Source organism: Oncorhynchus clarkii, chromosome 4 (assembly GCF_045791955.1).
Source record: "Oncorhynchus clarkii lewisi isolate Uvic-CL-2024 chromosome 4, UVic_Ocla_1.0, whole genome shotgun sequence".
In the NCBI taxonomy this organism is placed as follows: Eukaryota; Metazoa; Chordata; class Actinopteri; order Salmoniformes; family Salmonidae; genus Oncorhynchus; species Oncorhynchus clarkii.
In genome coordinates, this window is record NC_092150.1 from 82,253,927 (window position 1) to 82,263,345 (window position 9,419).

The 9,419-nt window shown below is 42.4% G+C and overlaps 1 protein-coding gene across 1 annotated transcript; it reads left to right on the forward strand.

The window, feature by feature from the left end:
* Positions 1 to 587: 587 nt before the first annotated feature.
* On the forward strand, positions 588 to 8,498 carry LOC139407874 (ribosomal oxygenase 1-like). Its single transcript, XM_071151747.1, has 15 exons — positions 588 to 729; positions 994 to 1,131; positions 1,245 to 1,384; positions 1,488 to 1,587; positions 1,669 to 1,782; positions 2,238 to 2,344; positions 4,396 to 4,503; positions 4,667 to 4,701; positions 4,824 to 5,002; positions 5,214 to 5,318; positions 6,703 to 6,844; positions 7,480 to 7,600; positions 7,699 to 7,798; positions 7,901 to 7,987; positions 8,126 to 8,498. The coding sequence occupies exons 1-15, from the start codon at positions 643 to 645 to the stop codon at positions 8,192 to 8,194; spliced, it is 1,632 nt and encodes a 543-aa protein (XP_071007848.1). The 5' UTR covers positions 588 to 642; the 3' UTR covers positions 8,195 to 8,498.
* The last annotated feature ends 921 nt before the right edge of the window (positions 8,499 to 9,419 follow it).

Sequence of the window (9,419 nt, forward strand, 5' to 3'; positions counted from 1 at the left end):
CAGTGAGATCCTATTGACGGTTTATTTAGCATGTTTCCATTTGGGAACGCCTGCTCTGTGAAGTGCTGGTGTGTAGTAACTCAATCCGCCCTTGCACTCCTTCTAAAAAATTGTTTTCAAACTTTGATAAAGGGTAAAGTCTACAAAACATATAACTTCATGCGGATCAAATGTTTCATCAATGAGAACATTTGCAGAATGTCAGCCAAAACCCATCTAGCTCAATCTTCTCCCACTGCTTGCCACCGGGCTTACTCTCATCACCATATTTGGTAGTGAGTGGAAACGCTAAACCGAATGCTTCACATTTATACATCCGGTTAAATATCTGGTTCGTTGTTTTATGTGTTAACGTCTTGACAAAGGGATCTGTTCGAACCGCACGATAGCAGATGTGCATACTCATGGTCTAAAGTTTGCCTGGAGGTGAGCACATTCTCACATCAAGTTACATTTGTATAAATTCCAACTTTTGCGCGAGGCCCCAGTATCTTTGGTAGAGATATGCGGCATCTCACTGCCTGCACAGTAGAGGGCGATAAAGTGTTTTATTAAGCTGGAGTTGTCTCATTTACATACAGCACAAAAGGGGTCCCCTTTGTCGCATGCTGATGACGTCAGGAATGACAAATATTCGACAACATGGAGAAGAAACATGTGTCAGCTTTTGAATTGTACCAAAATGCGCTATTAGAATCGACTCCTGAAGTTAAACCATCATCTGTGCAGGTACTTGGGGTTACGTTATTACTGGTGTTTGCCCCCTTGCAATGTCAGATAGTTTTGGTAAAAGGGACTTTACAGTGTCTTGTGTTAGGCATGCACGCAAATCAACTGGGTTGACAAATCTACGGAAGAAAGCTAGCTAACTGATGCAATGTGAAGTGGGCTTGTTGAATAATGTCCATCTGTTGAATATACTTTTGCAATGTGCATATGATTACCTGAAACGATTTCAAACTGATTGCCTCTGCCTACTGGATGATTTTCTAGGTTATACCAAAGAAGAAGAAGCGGAAGGAAAATGGCATCCAGACCCCTAAACCCATCAAAAAGGCCAAAATGAAACCGAGGGTCAAGCAGGTCATCAAATCGTCTCCGAGAGAGGAGAGGTTGGAGAGACTTGAAGAAGTTAGTTTGTACAATCAAACTCACTCCCTCTATATTGAAGCCACTTGTTCACGTACTTTAACTGTTTGACTGTGGTTCTCTAGCCATACCTGTCATTGTCTTGCTGTATGCAGGAGGTGCAGTGTGGAGAGAAAAGCGGACAAGCACTAGAGGCTCTGCTGAGTGACCTGGCTGAAGTTAGCAACAGCCGGGAGAGGGCCAGTAAACTGTTCCAGTGGCTCATCCAACCCATTCCTTCCAAGAGCTTCTTCAGGTACTGATGCCTGTGTAGCTTTTGGTTTTCTCAGTACAGTCATGAACTAGATTGCACAGGGATATATACTTTTTTTAAACTTTACTGACTTCCTTCATCACAGGGATACATGGGAAAAGAAGCCAGTTTTGATCAAACGTCAGAATCCAGACTACTACAAGGGACTGTTCTCCACAACAGAGTTTGATCGCATTTTAAGACAGGTAAGGTGTCATGACTAGCTAGACATCTTCGGTCATTTTTGTTTGATCAGATCAGGTTAATGTTGCTGTTGACATTTCCAGGATGATGTTCAGTATGGAGTGAACCTGGATGTCACCAGCTACACAAACGACAAAAGAGAGACACACAATCCTCCAGGGAGGGCTCTTCCTTTCACTGTATGGGAGTTCTATGAGGTAAAAACCAAATTAAAGTCTCCTGATTGCCAATTTGTATTTACATTGTGTGAGCAAGTGTTGGTTAGAACATGTAAGTTCTTAGTACCTCATAATATTGAAACCCAACCATGTGTCCTCTAGCTCAGTTGGTTGAACATGACGCCAGTAGTGGGTTGGATTCCCAGGACTAAAATGTGTGCATGCATGTGTAACGGATGTGAAACAGCTAGCTAGTTAGCGGTGGTGCGCGCTAAATAGCGTTTCAATTGGTGACGTCACTTGCTCTGAGACCTTGAAGTAGTGGTTCCCCTTGCTTTTGTGGAGCGATGGGTAACGATGCTTCGTGGGCGACTGTTGTTGATGTGCCCAGGTATGGGCGAGGGGACGGTCTGAAGTTATACTATTACACATGACTAAGTCGATTTGGTAAAAGCGTGTGCTAAATGGCTTATTATTATTATTATAATCCACAGAGTGGTTGCTCCCTCCGTATGCTGAACCCCCAGGCCTTCTCCTCCACTGTGTGGAGTGTGCTGTCCATCCTCCAGGAGCAGTTTGGCAGCATGGCAGGAGCTAATGTGTGAGTGACCCTGTCTGAAAACCTCTGACTAGTGAAATGCTCTCGAACAACATCTATTTCCGGGTTGCGTTAAGCCAGTGCAATTGTCAAATGCATACTCGTTTGACCTTTGTACACCTAACGCCAGGATCGGTGATTTACCTGTCTTATATGAGCTTGCTAGCTGGTGGGGTGGCAATATCTGAGCTGTGTGCCAATTTCAGGCAGTGCTGGTGGGGCTATTTAAGACCAACCAGAAGCTGGTCTTAGCGGTAACCCGGTTGACAGCGGAAGCGCAGCCTATCCAGCCTTGACCCACAGTGCCCATATGCACATGGAACGAGAGCAATGTTATTTTTGTGCTGTAACCTCGTATTTAAAAACATAACCAAGCATAGTCTCCTCTCTCAATGAAGGCTGTTTTTTTTTGGTAATGCATTTGCCAAGTTGTCAAGACTACCATAAAGGGCTTGGCTTGTGAGAACTCTTTGAAATAAATCTTAATCACCAAAGCTTTATTAAAATATCACATTTGGGAGCAGCCACGTTTTATCTATGTAGGCTATAGTACATGATTTTAGAGAGCTCCTGTTATCTATGTAGGCTATGGTACATGATTTTAGCCAGCTCCTGTTATCTATGTAGGCTATACTACATGATTTTAGCCAGCTCCTGTTATCTATGTAGGCTATAGTACATGATTTTAGCCAGCTCCTGTTATCTATGTAGGCTATAGTACATGATTTTAGCCAGCTCCTGTTATCTATGTAGGCTTTGGTACATTATTTTAGCCAGCTCCTGTTATCTATGTAGGCTATAGTACATGATTTTAGCCAGCTCCTGTTATCTATGTAGGCTTTGGTACATTATTTTAGCCAGCTCCTGTTATCTATGTAGGCTATAGTACATGATTTTAGCCAGCTCCTGTTATCTATGTAGGCTATAGTACATGATTTTAGCTAGCTCCTGTTGTTTTGGAATAAGAGATGAGATGATCCAGTGACCTTCCTTTTTAGAAAAATTTCAGTTATTTTCCTGTTTCCGTTTCGTTTAATTAAAATGTAAAAAATCCCTTATAGGCTACCCTTACCCTACTATAACAGCAATGTGTCTGCTGTCTTTCTTGTCATGGCCATGCATTTGCCAAATAGCCTATCCATAAAACATTTCTAAATGGTTTACTCATGAGGCTTTTTCCGTCAAGCGTTTGCATTATTCCCGTAGGCCTACCTGCAGTGAATAGGCTACTCCGTTAGGTTTGTTTCCCCGTTTCCACAGAACGCCTCTTGTCCACTTACCAAAGATGTGCTCCTCTAAAAGTATTTTCCAGCCATATAACTCCATGTCAACGGTAGGCCTAGGCTAGATCTTGCTTATTGAGAACGTGCCTCACACATAAAATACAATTTAGGAGAGCCTAGTGAAGGCCTATACTCGTTGAAGCCTATTACAACAATGTTGATTGTCAACCCTCAACATACTGAGCAAACACTGGATGTTTTTACTGTTGATTGTCAACCCTCAACATACTGAGCAAACACTGGATGTTTTTACTGTTGATTGTCAACCCTCAACATACTGAGCAAACACTGGATGTTTTTACTGTTGCTCTAACACGTTACTGTAGCCTGTGCTATTTAATAAACTGTATCAATCCACTAGGATGACAATGCAGACTGTCAATAACAACCATAACTTAAGACAACAGCATACAGTATTGAGCCTTGACATGCACTGATTGGCCAGTGAGTAGCCAATCCCTCTCCACACCTATAATTTTATTTATTAGTCAAAACCCAGCTCTTTCGCCCCAGCTATTGCGCTCACAATTACTCCAGTGAAAATATAAATAATATTTCTGACACATCCCTGGTCCTAAACCCCTTTCACCAGCGCTAAGATTTACCTTTGTGTTAGGTTTGTTTAAAATAGAGCCCTGAAAGTCATTGAACATGTATGGGACTGTGAACATTTCCTTCTTTTAAGACAAACTATTATGTTATATCCTTACCTCATGCTGAATACTGATTCACCTCATGTGACATTACAGCAAAGTAGTTTTGTGTCCACAGGTATCTGACACCTCCAGGAACACAAGGCTTTGCTCCACATTATGACGACATCGAGGCCTTTGTGGTTCAGCTGGAAGGGAAGAAGCACTGGAGAGTTTACAACCCCAGGTGACTGAGTTATGAACAGTCTAAATCCAGTTTATAAAATTCCCAAAAGGGTGATCAGCACCTAGAGCATGCATCAATCCATTTTGAACCAGATTAATATAATTAAACTCTGAAAAACTAATTCTGTATATTTTGTGGGATGTTTGATTGCTACACTTTTTAGGTCAGAAGATGAGGTCTTGCCTGTCGTTTCCAGTCGTAAGTATTTCTTTGTCTACCCTTGTGCCTATAAATAGACTATAAGCACGACCGATCACTTCCCAGTCCCCTCTGCCTCAGTCTCATTCCTTACAGATGGTTTGGTATTCCTCCTCCTCCAGTTAACTTCAGCCAGTCTGAGATCGGGAAGCCCATCCTGGAGGTGGTTCTGGAGGCTGGGGATCTCCTCTACTTCCCCCGAGGGTTTATCCACCAGGGGAACTGCCTGCCGGATGCTCACTCCCTCCACATCACTGTCTCATCTTACCAGAGGAACAGCTGGGGAAACCTACTGGCAAAGGTGTGTTATCAATCCTCTGCTTTCCTTGTATGTGACACTGTCCAGTTCTGTCTCATTTTCTATCAACATTGATGTAGATTGGGCATCAATTTACACTTGAGTCCAAAAAAACTAAAATATTGAATGATTACAATGTCATGTCTATACAACATGGATGTACTTGGAAGTATAGGCTTGTGTTGTGTTTAATGCAGAACATGATCTCTGACAGGTGGTCCCAGCAGCCCTAGAGATGGCCATGGAGGAGGACGTGGACTTCAGACGAGGCCTGCCTGTGGACTACCTGACCTACATGGGGGTGCAGAACTCCGACAAGGTACTTCAGACACGTTGTTTACTTGTCTCTGGAGTCCAGTTGACCTCTGAGCACCTACTCTCAACAGGGGTGTGTTCAGAAGGGTGAAAAATTCAGAATGTTGAACGGATAGAGCTGACATCATTGCCTATGTCCCATGGCAAGAAAGAATGTCTGTTCTACAGAATATATATACTCTACCGTTCAAAGGTTTAGGGTCACTTAGAATTTCCTTGTTTTTGACAGAAAAGCAACAACAAAAAAATTCCATTAAAATAACATCAAATTGATCAGAAAAACAGTGTAGACATTGTCAATGTTGTAAATTGACTATTGTCGTGGGAAACGGCTGAATTAAAAAAAAATAATAATACATTCTTATGGAATATCTACATAGGTGTACTGAGGCCCATTATCAGCAACCATCACTCCTGTGTTCCAATGGCACGTTGTGTCAGCTAATCCAAGTTTATAATTTTAAAAAGGCTAATTGATCATTAGAAAACCCTTTTTGCAATTATGTTAGCACCGTTGAAAACTTTTGTTCTGATTAAAGACTAAATAAAACCTGCCTTCTTTAGACTAGTTGAGTATCTGGAGCATCAGCATTTGTGCGTTTGATTACAGGCTCAAAATGGCCAGAAACGAAGACCTTTCTTCTGAAACTCATCAGTCTATTCTTGTTCTGAGAAATGAAGGCTATTCCATGTGAGAAATTGACAAGAAACTGAAGATATCATACAACGCTGTGTACTACTCCCTTCACAGAACAGTGCAAACTGGCACTAACCAGAATAGAAAGAGGAGTGTGAGGCCCCGGTGCACAACTGAGCAAGAGGACAAGTACATTAGAGTGTCTAGTTTGAGAAACAGACTCCTCACAAGTCCTCAACAGGCAGCTTCATTAAATAGTACCCGCAAAACACCAGTCTCTACGTCAACGGTGAATAGGTGACTCCGGGGATGCTGGCCTTCTAGGCAGAGTTCCTCTGTCCAGTGTCTGTTCTTTTGCCCATCTTAGTCTTTTCTTTTCATTGGCCAGTCTGAGACATGGCTTTTTCTTTGCAACTCTGCCTAGAAGGCCAGCATCCCGGAGTTGCCTCTTCACTGTTGACGTTGAGACTGGTGTTGGAACAGAGGAGTGATGGTTGCTGATAATGGGCATCTTTACGCTTATGTAGATATTCCATTAAAAATCATCTGTTTCCAACTACAATAATAATTTACAACATTAACAATGTATACACTATTTCTGATCAATTTGATATTTTAATGGACAAAAAATGTGCGTTTCTTTCAAAAAACAAGGACATTTCTAAGTGACTCCAAACATTTGAACGGTAGTGTATATCTGAACATTCTCTGTAATGTTGCACCCTCTTGAAAGCCGTGTGTGTGTGTGTAGGAGGATCCACGCAGGGCGCAGTTCCTATCCAGAATAGAAGGGCTGATGAAGAAGCTATCAACCTTTGCTCCTGTGGATGCTGCGGTGGATCAGAAAGCGAGGGATTATCTCCATGACTGTCTCCCCCCGATGCTCACCGCAGGTACCACATATCTACTGCTGAAATTCAAACATGGACTTTTGTGACTCCTCTAAGCCAGTAGTTCCCAAACTGTGCCCCCCCCCTCCAAAAAAAAAAACAAAGGAACTCCATCCGGTTTAAGTTACTCTTGAAAGTTGTAATAGTAGAATGTACATGGTGCAATTTCAAAGTTAAGAAGTGCATCATCAGTTCCTCTTGTCATGTCAGTCATTGCTAACCTATTTATAACTTGTCAGAAATGTCCGGATAAACTAGCCCATTTCAGCTGTTTATTTTTTTGGGCCCATAGGTTTTGTTGACATGAGACTCATTTAATATCACATTAGACATGCAAAATGTATAGAATTGCACAAAAATGTGCTTTAAAATGGCAAAATGTTCTATGCACCCCATGACAAAATGTGGATAATTGGAGGAAGTAAGCTTTAAACCTGCAAAATATTATCTCCACCAACTAGAGGGGTGTGAACAGTTTGTGATGAACAGTGCTAGTGCCCATAGAAATGGATGAGGTGCGGGATGTTCCCTGATGCTGGAAGGGGGGCCTGAGTGAAAAGTCTGGAACCTCTGCTCTAGGGCTTCCCAAACTAGACTGCCACGTGGCCAGTATTACTGATTCTAGTGATAATCCACAGAGGAGCGGGCCAGCAGTGTCCAGGGAGCTCCTTCCAGGTGGGAGGATGGAGAGGCTGTGGACGTGGGTGTGACCATCAGGGGCCAGACCAGAGTCAGACTCATCCGTTCTGGAATCGCCAGGTAGATCTCGGACATGAAATATCCTATGACTTACAAAAGCATAGCTCTTACAAACATTTTCCCAGAAATGACCTTGACTTTTATTTTTGATGCTGCAGGTTATGCAGTGATGGAGAAGCAGTTTGGCTTTACTACACTGCAGACAACTCCAGAGTCTACCACAAGGAGGAGCCCAAGAGCGTTGAAATAAAAGCAGAGGTATGAATGAATTGCCTTGTTACTATAGCAGTGACGTGTGCCTGCCTGAGATGCTGCACTGCAGTAATGGCCTTTGTGTTCAACATGATGTAACTCTTTCAGCAAACAGACGGCATGGAGTTTCTGATCCATGCGTATCCAAAGTTTGTGACAGTGGGCAGTTTGCCATGCGAGTCGGCTGAGGACAAGGTATGTTTATCAACATGTATGCCGTCTTCTGCATGTCAGTAGTGTAGATATTTGGATGGTCGCGTTATGCTGGTCAGTGCTTGGGTCAGACTCTGCACTGCAGTTTTCTTACAGATGTAATTCTGTGCTCTCTTCCAGGTGTCCTTGGCTGAGCTGCTGTTTGAGAAAGGGCTTATTCACACTGCAGAACCTCTGCAGCGATCCTGAATCATGGAGGGACTCTAAAACAAGTTTCACAAGAAATATATGCTGCACCAGCATCATTCACCTCTCACTATGTGTAGGAAGAATTTCTGGTTTTAGGACAGCAGTCGAATAAACTCTGAGCAGTGCATCAGCATTGCCCTCTACAACTAACTCCCCTAGGCTCTTCCAAAAACTATGGTGCAATGCTGGAACACAATGATCAATCAAAAGTAATAGGTCTGTAATAGCCCACTTACAATATTAATCTTTACTTGTTCAGTAAGTATTGCATTAAAACAGTCTTGCATATTGGTGTGTAAATCAATCCTAGTTTCTGTGTGTTGCTAATGGAAGTACATTGTTATAGAAATGTCCAACTTTGCATTATCGCTACGATTGCGTATACTTTATCACACAAATGATTCACTAGCTGACAAAGGGACATGTTTATTAGTCGATACAACCCATAAAGATACAGTGAGGGACACTTCTTATTGGCATACTTGATTTGAAAACCATCCAGACAATAGGAGATGTGACTTGGGACACAAATATTCCAGGTGATGGGTGGGTCTACTTCAACTCCCTATACATAAGGGAGAATATTCAGAGGACCATTAGTACACACTTGGACTATTGCTAGGAATGTATAATTTCATATGAAGGCTAGACACTGAAGCCTGATTCAAACCACAAGACCGAGATGTACAGGGCTGGCCTGGTCTTGAATCTGCCATAGTTTGTGAAAAGAGAATATCTGCGCCAGCACAGCATGGTTTACTTAAAAATTGTGCATCAGTGGGTGCAGATTTAACTCACCTGCTGTACAATGCATTTTTGTTCCTGAAAGCAGTCAGCTTCTGGTCCTGTGCGCTGTCCATGTAGATCCCGATCACAAAGCCAAGGGGGACACATATGTTCACGCAATGGTCACGCATCAGGGCAGCGAAGTTCACCATGTTTCCTGGTTGGTGCAAAACACATATGCATTTACAGTATACTGTATGCAGCCATATTGTATAAAAAAATATATATTTGGTGCACCTATAGCTGTGTGACAGCATAATAAACCAGCGTGTATGCAAGCCTTTCTGCTGTCAAGTTATAAGGAGTTGGCAAGAATACATAGACTGGAACACGGGGGAATAATAGCAAGCTAACTGTTAGTGGATCACAACCAGTTGGCTAAGTTAGATGAACATTAGTTGTTAGCGAACTGTTTATCCAAGTGTCCACACAACTGTTA

What these genes read in the sequence shown, in the direction of transcription:
- LOC139407874 (XM_071151747.1), top strand. Translation starts at nt 643, where the DNA reads ATGGAGAAGAAACATGTGTCAGCTTTTGAATTGTACCAAAATGCGCTA. An exon ending in GGTTGGAGAGACTTGAAGAA is followed by an intron (nt 1,132 to 1,244) that starts GTTAGTTTGTAC and finishes TGCTGTATGCAG; the next exon opens with GAGGTGCAGTGTGGAGAGAA. An exon ending in CTTGCCTGTCGTTTCCAGTC is followed by an intron (nt 4,702 to 4,823) that starts GTAAGTATTTCT and finishes CTCCTCCTCCAG; the next exon opens with TTAACTTCAGCCAGTCTGAG.